This window comes from Odocoileus virginianus, chromosome 8 (assembly GCF_023699985.2).
Source record: "Odocoileus virginianus isolate 20LAN1187 ecotype Illinois chromosome 8, Ovbor_1.2, whole genome shotgun sequence".
In the NCBI taxonomy this organism is placed as follows: domain Eukaryota; kingdom Metazoa; phylum Chordata; class Mammalia; order Artiodactyla; family Cervidae; genus Odocoileus; species Odocoileus virginianus.
This window is the reverse complement of record NC_069681.1, coordinates 56,735,657-56,756,503: the sequence shown is the minus strand read 5'-3', so window position 1 is coordinate 56,756,503 and position 20,847 is coordinate 56,735,657. Positions and strand designations below refer to the sequence as shown.

At 37.2% G+C, this 20,847-nt stretch overlaps 1 protein-coding gene and 1 pseudogene across 2 annotated transcripts in view; one reads left to right on the top strand and one right to left on the bottom strand.

The window, feature by feature from the left end:
* UCHL3 (ubiquitin C-terminal hydrolase L3) overlaps nt 1-11,432 on the top strand; it is a 34,598-nt gene extending 23,166 nt beyond the window's left edge. The window contains exons 5-8 of one of the 2 annotated variants that reach the window (XM_070471570.1): nt 312-503; nt 5,407-5,482; nt 10,586-10,644; nt 11,222-11,432. In XM_070471570.1, coding sequence (XP_070327671.1) covers nt 312-503; nt 5,407-5,482; nt 10,586-10,644; nt 11,222-11,305 — 411 coding nt within the window. In that variant the 3' untranslated portion in view covers nt 11,306-11,432. The remainder of the gene's footprint in view (nt 1-311; nt 504-5,406; nt 5,483-10,585; nt 10,645-11,221) is intronic. The other variant, XM_020879332.2, reaches the window with a different exon arrangement.
* Nucleotides 11,433-19,455: 8,023 nt separating this feature from the next.
* On the bottom strand, nt 19,456-20,279 carry LOC110128502 (large ribosomal subunit protein uL11 pseudogene; annotated as a pseudogene).
* Between the last annotated feature and the right edge of the window lie 568 nt (nt 20,280-20,847).

Below are 20,847 nucleotides of genomic sequence, written 5' to 3'. Positions count from 1 at the left end.
AAAAGAATTTGCTGTAATCGGTATTTGTGGCTTTTAAGTAATTCCATGAATCTGTGCTATACAAATGAGGATATGTAAATATTTTAGATGTGCATTTAATAGAAGCTGTGGAATATAACCTGATACCGTGGTTATGTATTTCCACTTTGTATGCCTTTAACTAATGTTCATTGACAATCCTTTTCTAGATTAATGATTGGTTAAAAGTACTAGACCATATAAATCGAAGTATGACCATACGTTGCTTTTAAGAATAACTGATCTCCCAGTAACGTGGTCTAAGTAAAATGTTCTCTTTTTTAATTATGTAGTCCTCCTCGCCATCCTCATCACAGCCTCATTCTAGCCACTGCAGAACGAAGGCCTCATCATTGTGTCACCATGCATCCCTGCCCTGGGTCAAACGTAACCATGTAGGCCCTGCAAAGGCTACCAGTCCATCTCTCCGTCTTCGTCGCTGGCGACCCTTCTTACGTCTGCCACCTTTGGGTCTCCATTCTGTTGTAAGTGTAGTCAATCTTCCATCTCTTCTTCCAGTGACAGGGGTAGTCCATTTTTTCCCTTAAATTTCTTCAGTCTTCAGAGTGCTTTTCTCTTGGTTCATCAGCCATTAGCTTTTTCTCCCCTGATAAGATTGCAAGCATACCTCTATGCTTTGCAGTTCAGCTTGACTTTCACCAGCGCCTTGGTGAACATCCATCTTTCCACTCCATATCCTGCCAACATAAAGGTCCCTGTCTTTTGATGAGTGCTGATCGACATTCATGATAATGTTTAAGTTCCTGTCAGTTGTTCAGGTGAATATGTATTCTCTTACCCTTCATCTTTCCAGTTTCATTTAGTTGACTCAGGTCAACAAATGCTGTGTACCTTCTGCGTTCTTTGCCATCTCTTCCTTTATTTTTTTTTTTCATGTTTCTGACCATGACTTTGGTCTCTTGTCATGCTCTGGGGTTACTTTTACTTACTCTGTCCTTAATCTAATCCTTCGTGGTGTAGGGTGTTCATCTAAACTATTTTATTCCCTGAGGTGGCTCAGGTACTTGGTTTAATCTTGATCCAATCTTCCCTGCCTATTCAGTTTCTGAAGATCTTTTCTCAAGCAGGAGATGAAGATTTTCTCCTTGTGAATTGATATAGGATTCCCACAAATTTCATAATTTCTCCTTCTTAAGTTGGTAATGTTAGCAAACTGTTAAAAAGTACATTTGTGAAAAAAAAAAAAAAAGTACATTTGTTCTTGTAATTGTGCTGATTACCTTAAATGTGAAGGTTGATGATGGAATTCTAGTAATTCTCATAATTGAAATAAAATGCAAGATTGGCAACTATAGTTCTTGTCTTTCTGATGTTTTAGAAAATGGTAATGATTGTTGTTTGGCAGAGCCTACCTAGAAATGCTACATCTGAAAGACTTGGTGTATGCCATACATTTATAAGAAACTTAACACTTGAGGAAATCATTGTTACTTTTGAAGCCAGAGGAAGTCTGATTACACATACTTTAATGCTTAAGAAAATTAAAAATTGGTGTCAAACATTCTTTCCTTCTGCTTATTTACTGTTTTAGAGCTATTCCTATAAAGTGGAGTCTTGGCACTTTTCCTTAAACATCTTCCATCAGATACCAGTATGGTCACCAAAATAGCCTTTGATCAGCAGACTGGTGTCTCTCTATTTCATTATCCTCATTGGGTCACAAACATGCATTTGTCATTTTTATTTATTTATCCACCTGATATTTATTGCTTTCCTACCATGCCATACACTGGCACAATAGGAAGAGATGCAAGTGAATCAGATGATCAGAGTAAAACCCTAATTTATAAATTCTTACTTGGGCACAGTTGATTCTAAATAGGAATGAATTCCTTTGTACTTAAAAATATTTTAAATATCAATGAACATGTCATAAAAATTGACATTTCCAGTTTTATATTTTTATGTAATATTAATGTTTGCTCCATATTAATCACTGCTTTGTAATTTTACAAGTGTTTTCATAGCCTAGTGACTAAGAATGTGTATTCTAGAATGACATTGCCTGGACTTGAAACCAGATTCTATCACTTACTAGCTTTGTGACCTAGAGCATGTTACTTAATGCTTCTGTGTGTCGATTGAGAGTACAGTGGATGTAACTATATTACCTACCTCATAGGGCCTATGTGACAATGAGTGCAGTGGATGTGACTATATTACCTACCTCATAGGGTCTATGTGACAGTGAGTACTGTGGATATAACTGTATTACTTACCTCATAGGGTCCATATGACTATTAATTAGTCAGTTCTTATAAAGTGCTTAGAACAATATCTGGTATATATTTAGTACCACAATTATAAATTAAATTTAAGCTATTTCTTATAATTTGAAATTTCTATTTAGCTTTTTAAATTTCTATTTAGTATTTAATTTTGTATCTAATTGATTTGTCACATCACTTTTTGATTCTTCATGGTAGTAAGAAGTGTGTTCTAAATTAAGAAACTTTGTAAAAATAATATATAAAAATGTAGGCAAAGATTATCTAATCTGGAATTTGTTTTTTACTGATTGTCTTGCTTCTACTGGAGTAATGCTTAAGCAGTTGCATAAGTATAGATTTAAGACCCTGATTAATTGAAGCTGACCAAAGGAAAAGGCTTGTAATAGGTACTGAGGTTTTGTGGAAAGGGTAGAAGTTTTGAGCATTTCTTATCTTTTATAATGGTTTGAAGATTTTTCATACCTTCTTTTAGCAGTTTGGATTTTTAGTATGCACTTTTGGATAAAAGGTACAATGACTCACAATTTTGAGTCACTTAGATTTAGTGATTTCTTACATTTGTGATAATGTAGTGTTAATATTATAATAATATATAATGTTTATAGGGCATGTTACAGTTAACAGAGTACTCTCATGAATTTCATTTAAACCTGAAAACGGGTAAGAAACCCAGTACTCGGGGGTTGAGTACATAGTCAGGTCTCTGATTCCGTTGCATTACTTTTACCTCTAGCACAGTTGTATTTACTTACAAAATGTGAAAAACAGAAGCTATTATATAAGAGATATTATTCTTAAGAGACAGTGTAAAAATAAGTGATAATTTTTAAAAACATAATAGCTTAAAAGTTTAAAATACTTGATGTCCTATTGGAGAATTGCATCTTAAAAGAAGTAAATCAAGCCCCTTTCCTGGGGCTTGATTTTATAAGGAATTCTTTCTAGTAAAGAATTGAATTTATAGTTTGTCGAATTGCCTAGATTTAGCCTTGAAAAATTGGATTCTCTCTGGTCATTGCTACAATGGGGGTACTAGGTTTGAGGGATCACTAAAATTTTTGATTCTCTGACCAGTAAAATAAGGGAACTCATTATTACTATCTAAGTGTTTGGAGAAATACCATGTTCAAGAGGGATTAGTCTTTTTTAAGATGGCGGAAAATACTGGGAAACATTTTGTGCCTCAGCAGGTGGGATAATTCTAACAAAACTGTCCAAATGGAAATGACTACCTGAAAACCTAGTGGCAGGTCCCTGTTGTTGGCGGGGCTGCCATGAATGGGCTGCAGTCCAGAGCAGCCTAGTGTCAGAACAACAGTGATTCTGCATGACTGTGTTTCCTATCAACTGTGGGATTCTTTAGCTCTAGGTCAAGTTCAAGAAGAGCTAGTTTGCCACAGCTGGAGAAGGCAATGGCAACCCACTCCAGTACTCTTCTTCCTGGAAAACCCCATGGCTTCATTCAGTCCATGGGGTCGCTAAGAGTCGGACACGACTGAGCGACTTCACCTTCACTTTTCACTTTCATGCATTGGAGAAGGAAATGGCAGCCCACTCCAGTGTTCTTGCCTGGAGAATCCCAGGGACAGCAGAGCCTGGTGGGCTGCCGTCTATGGGGTCGCACAGAGTCGGACATAACTGAAGCGACTTAGCAGCAGCAGCAGCAGCAGTTTGCGACAGCAATGCATGTTGTGTTACACCCATTCGAAATTTGAGGGAAGTAATCTCTGAAGAATAATGTGAGTTTACGTGAGTCACTATCTGTAAATATTTTTAGAAGCATCCAGTAAATCCAAGGTGGCTTACCAGGTGATTCAGTGGTAAAGAATCCACCTGTCAATTCAAGAGTCACAGGAGACGTAGGTTCGATCCCTGGGTTGGGAAAATTGCCTGGAGGAAGAATTGGCAACCCACTCCAGTATTCTTGCCTGGAAAATCTCATGGACAGAGGAGCCTGACAAGTCACAGTCCATGGAGTCACAGAGTTAGACACGACTAAGTACCCACCCAGTAAACCCAGGATAGCGGTGTTTATTCTGTACCTTTCAATTTCTTTATCTGAAAACTTTGTATTACTTAAAACTTAAAATTATATAATTATTTGAGGGTGAAAAAATAAAAATTTGAGTTAACAAAGTTAGCAGAAGTTAACTTTGTGTTGTTGTTCAGTCATTGTGTCTGACTCTTTGCAGCCCTATGGACTGCAGCACGCCAGACTTCCCTGTCCTTCACTGTCTCCTGGAGTTTGCTCAGACTCATGTCCATTGAGTTGGTGATGCTATCCAACCATCTCATCCTTTCTTGTCCCCTTCTCCTCCTGTTTTCAATCTTTCCAAGTATCAGGGTGTTTCCAGTGAGTCAAATCTTCACATCAGGTGGCCAAAGTATCAGAGCCTCAGCTTCAGCATCAGTCCTATATACTTTGTGTTGCTTACTGGATATTAAATGATATGAGATATAATTTGATTTCTGCCTCTTTACCTCTAAAATTTGTACTTGCATTTAGCAGTGATTATATTTCATTTCAAACCAGTTAGATTTTTTAATCTAGGATGAATACACTTTTTGAATCTAGGATGAATAAAAAATACTCTTAAGTCTATATTGCATTATTCAAAAAATGAGATTATTAAGGTTAAATCATTAAGGGAAAAAACTTACTTTCTTGATGTCTTAAAATTTAACTTGAAGAGAGTTTCTTTAACTCATTTTATGCTATTCAACTTCTAAAAAGTTTATTTGAATTTCAAAAATTAGACAGATTAGTTCATGAATTCATATCATTTAGCAAATAAACATTGTACGTCTACTGTGTACCAGGCATTGTGCTAGGAGCTGAAGCTTCCAAAGTGAATAGAACCTTAGGTTTTTAGGTCAGTTGAGATTAAGAGAGATGTAGTTTTCAGTGTAGTTTTCAGAGATGTAGAGTCAGTGTTTTCTTTGTTGATGGGTGAACACATTTGTTATAAATGTAGGCATGTTCACTCTCTGTCCACCATATCAAAGACTAAGCCTTGAATCATATTGTTAATGAATGTTTTTTCATGTCATTTAATATTATTTAGATGTGTTTACCTGTAAGTCGATTGATTTGTTTTGACTACTAACATACATACTATGTATTTTCCCCTCCTAGGCACCAAATATAGATGAAAAAGTAGATCTTCATTTTATTGCATTAGTTCATGTAGATGGGCATCTCTATGAATTAGGTAAGAACTATTTTAATTTATCCTGGGGAAAAAATAGTAAATGGGAAAATCTGTATTTATGAAAACATGACTGCTGATATTTATTGTGTTCACTTAAATTGATTACCTTACAGCACTGAGTTGGCATAATAACAGTTTTCCGTTTAAGATTTCTTACTAGAAAAAACAAAAATGTTTTGTTGTTCAAGTAACTTATTAATATAATTCAAGAATGCTTGCAACCACCTTTGTAAAACAGGCAAGTAAAAATTATTATAGGAAACTCCTATAATCACTTCAGAATTCTTTACTAAATTTTTGAATTGGTTTTCAGCAGCATCTTGGATGACCATTAAAATTAGTTTCTTGATCCTGAAACTAGTTTTAAAACATAGTTTATTATTCATAATGATTAGTGTTTGTATTCAACTAGGAGTATCACTAGTTTTCAAGCTTTTGTAACATCCTTTTGTATCACATCTGATTTTTCAAAAGACTTTACAGGACTCTGTGTTTTCTGGCAACAGTTCCTTCAGGCATGTGCCAAAATCCCCATGATTAATTACTTGGTATTGGCCTATACTTGCATTTATCTTTTAAAAGTTTAACTATCAGTGGACTACTTCAGGGACTATTCGGAGGAGATTCTTCTAATTTTAATAGGGTCATTCAAGCATAATAAGTTTGTTATGATTCTTTCATAATACTTACAGTACTTATGAGCCCTCTATGAAAACTTCTTAGATTAGAAAAAAGACCAAATAAAGAAAATAAAAGAGTGAAGTCCTTTTCAGTTTCTAGATACCATGATTTTTAGTTCTCTTCTCATTTGCTGTTAAATATTAACTTTACACTTTCACACTTTCCTTTTCTTTAACTTATTTAAAGACAGAAAAGTTCAGAAAGGACTCTGAGTGTGACTGTAAATGTGGTCCATAAAATTTAGATGGATTCTATATTTGGAATGCAGCAACAGAATCATATACGTTATTTAAAAGAGGGGTCTGTTAAAGGGGACAAGGAAAGGAAAGAAGTGTACAACCCTGTGGATCATCTACAGCAGTAGAGTGATTTGAGTAGGAATCAAGCTAAAATGAAGTCCTTGTCATGGGATTATATAACAGACCTGCTGGGCAATTTAGAAGGTATTCTTTCTCAATTCAGCCTCTGGAACTTACATAGAGATAAGATGTAATAGGAATTGGGGATTTCAAATGTCCGATTGCTGGAAGCTAGTTTTCCACTCTTAAAGAGTAACTAGTAGGGCTTCCCTGCTGTCTCAGTGGTAAAGGATGCACCTGCCAGTGCAGAAGACAGAGGTTCCATTCCTCATCTGGGAAGATACCACATGACGCAGATCAGCTGCGCCCATGCACGCCCACTGTTGAGCCTGTGCTCTCAAGCTCGGGAGCCACAACTGTTGCGCCCGTGTGCTGCAACTACCGAAGTCCTAGCATCCTAGAGCCTCTGCTCTTCACCAAGAGAAACCTTTGCACCACAACTGGAGAGTAGCCCTTGCTTGCCACAACTAGAGAAACACAGCAATGAAGACCCAGCACACACAAAAAACAGACCCAGCACAGCCAAAAGAAATAAGAAGTGTGTGTGTGTGTGTGTGTGTGTGTGTGTATTTTTTAAAGAATAACTGGTAGAAGTGGAGGTCTTAAAGAGATCACTGAGACTGAATCAGACACATTCTCATAGATTTAGGAAAGGCCAGAGGAGTGATAAATATGACCCATAACCAGAGATTATAAAAATGTAATGGTGACTTTCAGAATGGGAGGCTTAATAATAGAACAAACAACAGTAAAAGATACTTAGAGGATAAAAATCTGTGATTATCTCGATGGGAAGGAATCCGTTGTCTGAAAACCCAGTTTGACTGATGAGCTGGCTCTCTGAGCTCAGAGGCTAAAGGGCAGTGGAAGGAAAGACATATATCAGGGGTTGGCTACATGTGCGGGAATGGTTCTCTTTTGTAGCACGCCAAGATCAACACGAAAGGATCTTGAAATTGGCTTGATGTAAGAACATCAGAAAAGAAAGGAACTACTAAGGTCTTGTTTGGTTCAAGTATTCTTTAGCAGGAAGAATGATCAATGTGGCTGATAGAGAATTAGAGCCCTTTGGGAATTACATTCTTTAAATGAGTTTAAAAGAATTTCCAAGTTCTAAAGAATAGCAGGAATCTTTGAGATGTCATAGAGGATAGGGATAAATACTAATACAAGACAAATGAAGATGGACAGTTACTGACTCATTGCAAGGGGAATTGGTGGTATCCCTGATGCAAATTCCTAATTTAAAAGGAACATTGAACAAGAGAAGTATTGAGTTAGTTCTTAGAAAATAGTGGTTAAGAGAACAGCATATGGTTTTTAAGGAAAAAATTATTTCTGAATACCTTTAATTTTTAAAATAAGACTGCATGATTATAGACATGGTACAGGTGAATTTCTGCAGAACCATTATATAACAGAGGGTAGTGGTTAATATGTCCATTAACCTTTAATGGACCTTTAATATGTCCATTCTGTACCCAATTGTAAGGTTAACTAACGGAAGGGACTGAGTTATTCATGTTTCTTTTATTACCCCTTCCTTGTCCATAGGGCTTCAAGTAGTTCCTGGTATATGTCCTTTTGATTTGTCCCTGTCATTCTTTGCGCTCTTTCTAACTTTGTAGTAGAGCAGCGTTTCCTGACTCATCTTTTATTTTCCGTGCCTAAGCCCTGGGTTCAGCTCCTTCTCCAAGGAGCCCTGGTTCTTTCTGTTGGAAGGTGATGATTAGAACCAAGATCTGGGTGCTCAGTGAGCTCGTGGTGATTAAGATGCTGTCACTTTTAGGCTTTCTCAGAGGACAGAGCTAGGAAATACTTGTATGTATGATCTAAATAGACACCCATATGTGAATAAGAATATACAGGGACACACAATCAATTAGTTACATGTTTCTCTATATTAAAGAGCATTTATTTACATCCACATTTCTAATTCTAAGCCAATATTATACATTTTGTGCTAGTGTTACCATATTTGTGACTTCCTTTCCTGAGCAGAGGAAATCTAGCTCTCATTGTCCTTTATGTATTTTTTGACTTACGCCTTCCCTGATATATAAACAAGCTCTTGGCTGCTCAGCCTAAAGCTCCGTTCCAGATACACTGCTTCCCGCCCCCACCTGGCCCCCTGATCCTGGCCTGGCCCAGAGAAATAGCCGGAGCTCTCCCAAGTGTGTAGCTGCCTTCTTCCTGGCATTGTGCAGATTCCAACTGCCTCGGCCTCCTTGAACTCTGCTCCCCTCAAACTCTGCCCTCTTTTTCTTTGGTCTCCTAATTAAGGTGGCTGTAGGCTGCTTGGGTCTCCCTCCTTCTGCCAGTTCTCTCACTGGCAGAGAACTAGTATTATTGTTAGGCTTACCTAACAGTTCTGAGTTACATATTTCCCAGTCTGTAATACAACCATTTCAGGTATTTTGTCAAGGTCTTTAGTTGTTTTCGATGGAAAGCCCAGTCCAGGACATTATTTCATCCTGGCTGGAGAAGGAGGTTATCTAACTGTTACTCCTTGGCCTCCCACAATGAAGATACAAATCTCTTTCCTTTGTCCCTCTCTTGACCTACTTCTGTCTCCCAATCACAAAATACATACTTACTTTTTCCTGTTGTTACAGTTGTTTAGATTCTTTTTTTTTAATATATAGACTTTATTGGGGTATAGTTGCCTTACAGTGTTTCAGGTGATTCAGTTATACACACACACATATATTATTTTTTAGATTTTTTTTTATTGTAGGTTATTACAAGATATTGACTATAGATCCCTGTGTTATATAGTATATAATTGTTTAGATTTTTATGACTGCAGAAATGTTTTTCTCAGATGAGCCATAGTTAATGTACTTTTTCACTTTTTTATTTCTCTGGATTTAATAACTGTCCTGTTTTGCTTTTTGGTTTGTTTGGTTCATTTTCACTCATATTTTTCTTTAAATGTAGTGTCTTTTAGTCCAGGTCTATCACTGTGCATGCATACTGATTCAAAAATTTTTATTATGTTTAGAAGCCATGAAATTATAGGGGGGATTGTGTTTTATGGCTTGAACTTGAAGTGCCACTTATAAAACATCTGAAATTATAGACTTGGATATAGAGTATCAGTTAACTTTGGGTTTGCATGAGTTTATGTAATTCTGAACTTTTTAATTTTTTCATAGTGTTGAAAAAGTACTACTTTATTCAAGGTGATAATGCTCTTGGTGTTCAATAAAATAATCCTAGGTTATTGCGATTGTTGTTCTGTGTTCCTACTTTGGTACATGGTTAGTAGTAGTAATATATAAACCTTGCAGTAGTTCCCTTTCATTGGTATAAATGTCAGTTATACTTAGGAGCCTTTATCAGAAGGCTTTAAAGTGAAGAAAGAAATTTTTTATATTTCCTTTTTAAAAAAAATATTTATTTGGCTATGCCAGATCTCTAGTTGCAGCATATGAACTCTTGGTTGCAACTTGTGGGATCTAGTTCCCTGACCAGGGATCAAAGCCTGACCTCCTGAATTGGGAGTGTTCTGGAGAGTTAGCCACTGGACCACCAGGGAAGTCCTGAGATTTCTTATGTTTCTGATGGTTGTAATTTTTTAAAAGCTGACATTTTGTCTTGCATATTCTTTTTAGGAAATTAAAGCCAATAGTGTTTATTTCTAATAGCATCTGTTTATGAAGTTAATTTAGATATTCAAACATGTAAGCAAGGTTCTAAATAACCGTTCGTGTTAAAAATACTCATATATAGCACCTTTAAAGGGTTTGTTCTAGGATATATTACTTTACCTTTTAGCTTTTGCCTCACTATGGGAAGAGGAAAATGGGAGTTGAAAGTATTAATGCATTATCCTGTCATTCTTAATTAATGGAGACTAAAGAGATAGGACAACTGAATAGAATATGTGATTCTTGATTAGATCCCACATAGAACAAAACAGCATGAATAAAGGATATCTCTGGGTCAGCTGGAAAAATTTCTAAATGAAATAAATGTCATTAATTGTTTATATTATTAAAAAAACATATTATCCTATGCAAACAACTAACCATTCACCTGTTTGTTTATTTTTCCACAGATGGACGGAAACCATTTCCAATTAACCATGGGGAAACTAGTGATGAAACTTTATTAGAGGTAACAGTAAAACCTGTTGGCCCACCTTCAGTTTATTAATATTCTTGTTACCTTTAAAACATCTCTAAAGAGAACTGGTGTAACTTTTCTCTGTATATCTTCTTGTCCTGGCTTTCTGGAAAAAAATCCAAAAAGAAAAATTTGAACTAGTGTTAAAAATTTACAGCCAATGAAAGAGGTTTGGAGAACTCTTGGTGTAAACAAGTATCAAATTTGAAAACAAACAGTTGCACATCATATCCCATGTTTCATTAAATCCAAGGTACCATCATTTGTTTCTTGATTTTAAAGATTTTAAAATTTATGAACAAATAGTAAGGCTTAGAATCAATGAAACATGTAATTTTCAGGTTAAAAACTTTTTAAGAAAGAACACTTAGCATATTTCTTTGTACTAAGCAAATTAGGCCACCAGCTATTTACTTTCTGGTGTCCTCTGAGTTATTTTGCATTTGAGAGAAGAAGTCTGCAGTATAAAATTACTATGAATTAGGAAGCTATGAAACATTTTATTTATCATTTGTAAGTAAAACACATGTTTTTAAACTGAAAGATTATGTATCTTTTTTCCCTCTAGGATGCCATAGAAGTTTGCAAGAAGTTTATGGAACGTGACCCTGATGAACTGAGATTCAATGCCATTGCTCTTTCTGCAGCATAGCCCATCCAGAATGGAAACACCAAATACTGTATTATTTGCAACAAAATTAAATTTCCTCTGCCAGACACTAACTCACAAATTTTGATATTTTCATTAACTTGACTGATTAAACTTTATGTGAACTAAACTTTGACTTAATCTGTGTTTTATATTATTTTTTGCCCCAAATTAAAGCTTCAGTTCTTTTCTTCCCTGTCTTTCTTGTGAAGGATTTGCCTTGTTGGATGACTAACAGTATCTTTCTTATTCTCTTTGAATTTCATAGGAGAGTCTGTATTGGTACACAGGCACAATTTCCATATGCACAGTATGAACATACATATTTATTTAACAGACATTATCATCTATTTGTAATGAGCTGGATACTGTTCTGGGGGCTGGCGTTAACAGTGAACACAATAGCAAGTTCCATAGTCATGAAGCTCGTGTTCCTGTGAGAACAGACAAATGATAAACACATTAATGGGGCTTCCTAGGTGGCTCAAATGGTAAAGAACCCACCTGCTAACACAGGAGACGCAGGCAAGAGATGCAGATTCAATCCTGGTGTTGGGAGGATCCACTGGAGGAGGAAATGGCAGCCCACTCCAGTATTCTTGCCTGGAAAATCCCATGGACAGAGGAGCCTGGCAGGCTACCATTCTTCGGGTTGTCAAGAGTCAGACAGTACTTTGTGAATGAACCCCCCCCCACACACACACACAGACACACAAGCACATTAATAAGATATATACCAATAATAACAGCAATGCAGAAAAAGTTAGATTTGTGTTAGTGACTGAGTGGATCCTGTAGGTTATTGTGTTTAGAGAAGGTTTCTGTGAGAGGTAACTTTGAAGTTGAGCTCTAAGCAGCTAAACATAGCTAGTGATAGGAAGATGGTGGGGGAGAGTAGAGGGACTATATCCTGCAGAGTTCCTAAAGTAGACAAGTCTTGCTGGGTTTCAGGACCAGGAAAAAAAAAAAGTTCATATAACCAGAGCATTGAGAGTAAGGGGGAATATCCAAGAGAGGAGGTCAGAGTTGGAGAGCTTAGTGATACAGGAATACAGGAAAAGGCATTTGGACTTGGCACAGGTGTGAAGGTGAGCCATGGAGTGTTTTACACAGGAAAGAGACCTGATTTGGTTTATAATTTTAGGTCATTGATTACTTTGTGGATAATAAATTGGGGGGAGGGGATAAGAAAAGGAGTAGAGAGACTTGTGAGAAGCCCACTGCTTTAGTTCAGTGACAGATGATGATGGCTAGGGTCTTAAAATTAGTAGTAATTTAGAAAGATACCTGGGTAAATTTGGGTGTGTTTTTAATAAGGAACTTAAAAGGATAGGGGGAAGGTGGAAAGGTATTTGTAGAGTTAGGTCAAGGCACAGGGTTGGTGTAATGGTCCATCTTTTTAGGAGAACATTGGTTACACTGTGTATGCATTTAGCAAAACTCATTGAATTGTTACTTCATTGTATATATATTTTACCCCAAAAAACAAAAAACGGCAGAAATGAACTGAAATGGGAATAGCAGTTAGGAAACAGATTAAATTGATCCAAAATGAAGTTCTGAACCCATAAAGTTGAATGTAGATGTTGATACATGCTTCACTGAGTTGGGGTGGATTCCTGAGGCTGTAACATGAGATAAGTGGTGTTTTAAAAATATGAAACAGAGGCTTCCCTGATGGTCCACTGGTTAAGACTTTGCCCTCCCAAGGCAGGGTTCGGTGCCTGGTCTGAGGAACTAAGATCTTCCATACTGCACAGCGCAGCCAAAAAAAAAGGCTAAAAAAGTGTGGGTATTTGTATGCGTATAATTAGTTCACTTTGCTGCATGGCAAAACTAATACAACATTGTAAACCAACTATACGTTAATTAAAATTAAAGAAAATGGTAGGTAACTTGATGCAGGTGTTAGCTAACACTGTGGTAGTAGTGATTTTGCAATACATACGTTAAATCTATTGTATAACTTAGAAAAGTAATAGGGGCTTCCCCGGTGGTCCAGTGGTTAGGAATCCACCTTGCAATGGAGGAGACACAGATTTGATCCCTGTTCGGGGAACTCTGATCCCACATGGCACAAGGCAGCTAAGCCCAGGTGCCCAACTACGGGGCCTGCATGCCGTGATTAGAAGCCGGTGGGCTGCAATAAAATATCCTGCGTGCTGCAGCTAAGACCAGACACAACCTAAAAAAAGACACCCCCCCCTTTTTTTTTGAAGTGATAGGCTTGTTGAGTACATGGAATTTTTGTTATTCAAAGTGTGGTTACATCAACATTACCTAGGGAACTTGTGAGACTGAATCAGAACCAGTGTTTTAAGATCCCTGAGTGAGTCATATTAAGTTTGGGAAGCACCAGATTAGAAAAAAATTGACTATTAAGTCATTTTGGACCTGTCTATTAAATTTACTACCCATGTATGTTGAAGAGGGCCTGAATGAAATGTTGGCAGTAAGGATGAAGAAAAAATCGGAAACAGTTCTATAAATGGATGGCATATAGAGATGATGTTTGTCATGCCAATAACAACAACCAAGTGTTCTGGTTTTTTTGTTGTTGTTGTTATACTGTTTGCATTTTGTACACACATTTGTCTTGTATATCATCTTAAATATTTTAAATATTCCTAAGCAGTGTTCTGCCTGTTGCCTTGCTGGGTTTCTCCTATATAATTTCTTAGTTCTTAATGACATATTAGCAAGAATTTATGTAGTTTCTCAAAGTTTTCTAGGTTGAACACTAACTTTAAAAAAAGCTTAATATTTTTTATTGTTATATTTAATTTACAGTATGTTTTAAGTGTATGGAGCTTCTCAAGTGGCTCAGTGGTAAAGATCCTGCCAATGCAGGAGATGCAAGAAACATGGGTTTGATCCCTGGGTTGGGAAGATGCCCTGGAGTCGGAAATGGCACCCCACTCTAGTTTTCTTGCCTGGGAAAGCCCATGGACAGAGGAGCCTGGTGACTATAGTCCATGGAGTTGCAAAGAGTCGGACATGACTGAGCAACTGAGCATGTTTCAGGTGTACAACATCATTTGAAATCATAGATTACACTCCATTTAGAGTTATCCTAAGATATTTGTTACATTTCATGTGCTGTACAGGGTATCCTTATAGCTTATTTATTTTACACATGAGAGTCTCTTAATCCCTATTCCTGTCTCGCCCCTCCTCCCTTTCCTTCCTTACTCCCGACTGATAACCACTAGTTTGTTTTGTGAATCTTTTCCTGTTTTGTTATATTCATTCCTTCATTTTATTTTTTTTAGATTCCACATATCAGTTATAACACAGAGTATTTGTTTTTCTCTGTCTGAAATTTCCCTAAACATAATACCTTCTAGGTCCATCCATGTTGTTGCAGATGGCAAAATCTCATCCTTTTTGGCTGAATATTATTCTGTTGTATAGATAGCACATCTTCTTTATCCATTCATCTGTTGATATGCAGTTTGGTTGTTTCCATATCTTGGCAACTGTAAATAAAGCTGCTATGGATATTGGGGTGCATTTATTTTTTGAATTAGTGTTTTTGTTTTCTTCAGCTATACATTCAGGAGTGGACTTGCTGGATCATATGGCAGTTCTATTTTTAGTTGAGGAACCTCCATACTGTTTTCCATAGTGACTGCACCAATTTACTTTCCCACCAACAGTGTATGAGGGTTTCCTTTTCTCCACATCCTCACCAACACTGGTCATTTGTGGTTCTTTTCATGGTAGCCACTCTGACAGGCATGAGGTGATATCTCATTGTGGTTTTCAATTGTATTTCCCTGGGCTTCCCAGGTAGTCCAGTGGTGAAGAATCAGCCTACCAATGCAGGAGATGCAAAAGACACGAGTTCAATCCCTGGGTCAGGAAGACCCCCTGGAGAAGGAAATAGCTACCCACTCCCGTACTTTTCCTTGGAAATTCCCATGGACAGAGGAGCCTGGGCTAAAGTCCCTTGGGTTGCAAAGAGTAAGCTATGACTGAGCACAGCAGTGCAAGCAATGTGGAGCCCCTCTTCATGTGTCTATTTGTATGTCTAGTTATGAGTCATTTCTGCATGTTGCTGTTGAGGACCATAATATGTTTTGGGGAAGTGAGATTAAAATGAAACTTTAAATGTTTTTCTTGGTGGACTTTTAAGAGTTGACTAAACATCACCTTTCACCGGCCGTAGTGATTTGCTTTAAATTACTGAATCAGAGGAAACTTATGAACTCTACAAGGTTTAACTCCTAATATTTTGTGTTCATTTGTGACTAAAACAAAAGTTATCTGTGTTCTATGGTGAATCAAACTTTGCGTGTGTGCATGCTCATTTGCTTCAGTCGTGTCTGACTCTTTGTGACCCCATGCACTGTAGCCCGTCAGGCTCCTCTGTGCATAGGATTCTCCGGACAAGAATACTGCGGTGGGTTGCCATGCCCTCCTCCAGGGGATCTTCCTGACCCAAGGATCGAAACTGCTCATCCTGCATCTCCTGCATTGCAGGTGGATTCTTTACTGCTGAGCCACAGGGGAAGCCTGTATATCTTAAATGAAAACCATATATAGTATATGTAATTAAATTATATCTTTAATTCAGTATGAGTTATTTAAACAAAGAAATCTGATTTAAATTTAATTTCCATCTTAGATTTGTGTACAGACAGTGCTTATTTGGTAAGCTTTATAGCTGGGCTGTGTGCAACAAACCTGCTTATTTCATTTAATGAAAATAATATAGTTTAAAAGAGACTTTTAGCCATTAATGTTTAACTACTACTGTAGTTTTCAAAAGAAGCATCTATAGGCTTAAGAGACATATATTGATGCTTGTAGAAAATTGCAAAGAGGCATAGTTTAATTACTTTTAAAAATACTTTAAGTTACTTTTAAAAATACTTTTCTATTTATAGAAATTATTTCTTCTAGGGAAAGTTTTTATATATATATATATATATATGTTCATAGGTGTATTTGCATGGGTGTGTATAAATTATCTGGGAATTAACAAGTATATATGTGTATATATTTATGTATATATACACATACATGCATGTATATATGTACATACACATTCATATCTTGAATAGGAAACTAACTTTGGTCTAAAACTCTCTGTACATTATGAAAATCCCTGACTGAAGTTAAAGTAAAACCACTCTGAGAAGTGTGTAATCATTGTAAAGTTTTTAGAGCTAATTTAGACTTGTCCACATGTAAATGTTAGTAATGTTTTAGACTTATGAAATTCTCTAGTAAAATCTTAGATTCCTTATGCTGTCAACAAGATTACTACCAAAAACCAAATGTGGAATATACTGAGTTTTCAGATAGGAGAAAATAAGTTTTGTCATTTCCATTGTTTCTTTTGATTTCAAATTTTGACCCCTTACATACATTGCATGTCTATGTTCTAAGTTGCTCAGTCATGTCTGACTCTTTGTGACCCTATGGATCATAGACCGCCAAGCTCCTCTGTTCATGGGATTCTCCAGGCAAGAGTACTGGAGTGGGTTGCCACACCGTCCTCCAAGAGGTCTTCCATGCCCAGATATTATACAGGAGGCTTTGTAGACAGCAAATGCTATAAGTTTTGAGCATTAATTTCCTGTCTAATGGATAGCATGGTTGGGAATCCTTGATTTAGAGGCACTGAATGTACATAATCAATAATAAAAGCTATTTTGCAAAATGAATGATTTAATATAGTGATTTTAATATGCATAGAAGTATATAGTAGAGCCATTCTAATCTATAAAACAGATATGAGTGTAATTGAATTAAAATAAAAATCCACATGTTGAAGAATAAGCCCCAAATGATACGAATGATACATTTTAGTTCATTCGAAATTATGCCTTTATAACATGTAAACATAGTTGGTATTTAAATAAGTTATTTTCAATAGTTTATTCTTTAATAGCTAAAGGATAGGAGCTCTGTCCTGCACATGTTCAGTGAGGACAAGATGAAAACAAATTGCCTGAAGTTTTATTTGTGTCTTAAAACATGAAAGAGATCAAATTGCCAGCATCAACTGGATCATAGAAAAAACAAGAGAATTCTGAAAAACTTCTGCTTCCTTGACTACGCTAAAGCCTTTGACTGTGTGTATCACAACAAACTGTGGAAAATTCTTAAAGAGAAGGAAATACCATACCATACCTGCCTCCTGAGAAATCTGTATGCAGGTCAAGAAGCAACAGTTAGAACCAAACATGGAACAACAGACTGGTTCCAAATTGGGAAAGGAATACGTCAAGGCTGTATATTGTCACCCTGCTTATTTAACTTCTATGCAGAGTACATCATGCAAAGTGCCAGGCTGGATGAAGCACAAGCAGGAATCAAGATTGCCCAGAGAAATATCAGTAACCTCAGATATGCAGATGACACCTCCATTATGGCAGAAAGCAAAGAAGAACTAAAAAGCTTCTTAATGAAAGTGAAAGAGGAGAGTGAAAAAGCTAGCTTAAAATTCAACATTCAAAAAACAAATATCATGGCATCAGGTCCCATCACTTCATGGCAAATAGATGGGGAAACAATGGAGACAGTGACAGACTTTCTTTTCTTGGGCTCCATAATCACTGTGGATAGTGCCTACAGTCATGAAATTAAGACACTTGCTCCTTGGAAGAAAAGCTATGGCAAACCTAGACAGCATATTAAAAAGCAGAGATGTTTCTTTGCCGACAAAGGTCTGTATTGTCAAAGCTATGGTTTTTCCAGTAGTTATGTACACATATATGAGAGTTGGAACATAAGGAAGGCTGAACACTGAAGAATTGCTTTCAACCTGTGGTATTGGAGAAGACTGTTGAGAGTCCCTTGGACAGCAAGGAGATCAAACCAGTCAATCCTAAAGGAAATCAATTCTGACTATCCACTGGAGGGACTGATGCTGAAGCTGAAGCTTCAATACTTTGGCCAACTGATGCAAAGAACCAACTCATTGGAAAAGACCTTGATGCTGGGAAAGATTGAAGGCAGGAGGAGAAGGGGACGACAGAGGATGAGATAGTTGGATGGCATCACAGAATCAATGGACATGAGTTTTCAGCAAACTCCAGGAGATGGTGAAGGACAGGGAGGCCTGGTAGTCCCCCTGCAGTCCATGGGGTCACAAAGAGCCCAATAAGACTGAACGACTGAGCAAAAGCAAAACATGAAAGACTTGAAGCACATTCAAAAGTTGTCAATTTAGACTATTATTTTAAAATGTTGTAAAACCTATCTGCTGAAAAGTTGCACTGCATATTGAGAGTTTACCTTAATATTAGACGATGGACAAAAAAACTGCATTTGAATTTTCCTTAAGGTTCAGTAGTAGAAAGTTATTTTTCTTTATTCTGCCATGCATACTAAGTATTTGAAGGCAGAGGTTCCTCCCATCCTCCATCACCACTGTAGAAGTATACACATTTGATAATCGTGTATACAGTTAATGGGAATGTTACATTGTCCATCTTTTTTTTTTTATTTTAACCACTGAGACCAAAGAATATTTTGTGGTCTGGGTATAATTTAAAAGATGCATTCTTATGAAGATCTGACTTCTTTTATAAACAAAATGCACATGCCTTAAATATTTCTTCATTTTAACGTGAATATTTGACTTCACAGCTATATTCTGGTGTGACTTAATAATCAGCTGCATATGAAGTATTCAAGATAAGAGTACAGCAGTGCTGACTTTAAGAATTTTACAAAATATGACTTGTGGGCAAAATCAACATGGAATGTTTAAAGCCATTCACCTTACTGTTTTTGTTTTTGCCTTGCTTTTTTCCATTTTCAGAATCCATGTATCTCGTTTGATACAAGGACCCCAGTGGAGGCTCTTAATTTCCCAAGGCTAGTATCATCTAGTGTTTCCTTACAGTGCATGGAATGCCTTGAGAAAGTGACTTCTTTAGCCAAATTAATAAAAATAGGAGGGAAAATGCTTAGGCCAGTTTATTCATATCCCTCCAATATAATTCTATAGTTGATAGCTATGTAGGTATTAAGGATTTTTTCAGCAACTAACCTGGTTCTAAAATGGGATCTAAAATGGGAACATTTCTATCTTTGAAGCCTTAACACGCAAAATTTTGAGGAGCTCAGAGGACTTTGTTTTTTTTTATCCACTGGTTGTCAACTCTTTATTATTTTTCTTTTCTCTGTAGTTCTTAACCAGTTGGGCACCCTACCGCACCACTGTTGATGTCATCTAATGTTGTGAGGGTGGCGACCATCAGTATTGCAGCCCACAGACTGACCAGTTGCCAGGATCTCTTTAATGGTTCCAGAGAGTTCTCTGGGTAGAGACTGATGCCATATCTGCTGGGCAATGTTGATCATCTCATCGAAAGTGACATTTCCACTGTGCTTAACATTTTTCTGCTTCTGTCTCTTGGCAGTTCCTTGAGGGCTTTGATGATAAGGGCAGAAGCAGAAGGTACCACCTCAGTCTGGGCCTGTCTGTTCTGAATTGTCATTTTCATTTTAATCCTCAGACCCTTCCAAACACCAGTTGCCTTGGTGGTGTCACCATCAACCTCTTTTGGAGACAGACCCAGGGGGCCAATCTTGGGGGCCAGGGCAGACCCGACACCAACTTCCCCACCAGTACACCACAAGTACACGACTTTGACCTCATTGGGCTTGGTGGCTCAGTTGGTAAAAAATTTGCACCCAATGCAGGAGACCTAAGTTCAAACCCTGGGTCAGGAAGATGCCTTGGAGAAGGGATGGCAACTCACTCTGGTATTCTTGCTTGAAAAATTCCATGGTCAGAGGAGCCTGGCAGGCTACTTTGTGACCCCATGGGGTCGCAAAGAGTTGGACACGACTGAGTGACTAACACATGCTTAGCCAGTATGGTGGAGGCGGCTGGTGTCAGGTGAACCCAGATTCCGGGCCACCGAAGAAAGTTGCACCTTTGCCTCCTCTGAGCCGAAAGTCGAAAGCCCAGAGGAACTTTATAAGTTATATCAGTTGATTTGTAAGTCATAAATTTAAATCATAATTTTAAGAATATTAATGTATTTTAAAGTAAAAATAAATACCTTGCAAGTTAACAGATAACATTTCGATTAAAATAGCTATTTCCTTTTAAAAAGTTAGTGAGAAGAGTAGTATTGTTTTGCATTTAACAAAATGCAAAATCTCTTTGCTGTCTGACCTAGGAAGACAACTGGAGTCTCCTAAATAATGAAAGAAAAGTGCTTACTGAAACTGGTGATTTAGGGAGTCAGTGGTGATCTATGTCAAAACAATTTTGAAAATACTCATTCGAAGGCAAAGACAGTGTTTCTTGTACATCATTTTATCCTGAGTCTGGTTCAGTGCTTCATATGTAGTAGACACCAGATGATATCCAGTAGGTGATTGAACCATCCTGCAGTGGGTTGGGATATGAACAGAGGGTGAAAATACAGATTCAGGAAGCACAGACACCACCTTCAAGGCACTTGGTTGAGAAAAGAAGCAAAACGGGATCATAGCTGGATTCAGGGCAGGATCAGAGAGGGTTGTTTTTTGTTGTTGTCGTTTATAAGAGTGTTTCTATGTGAGAAATC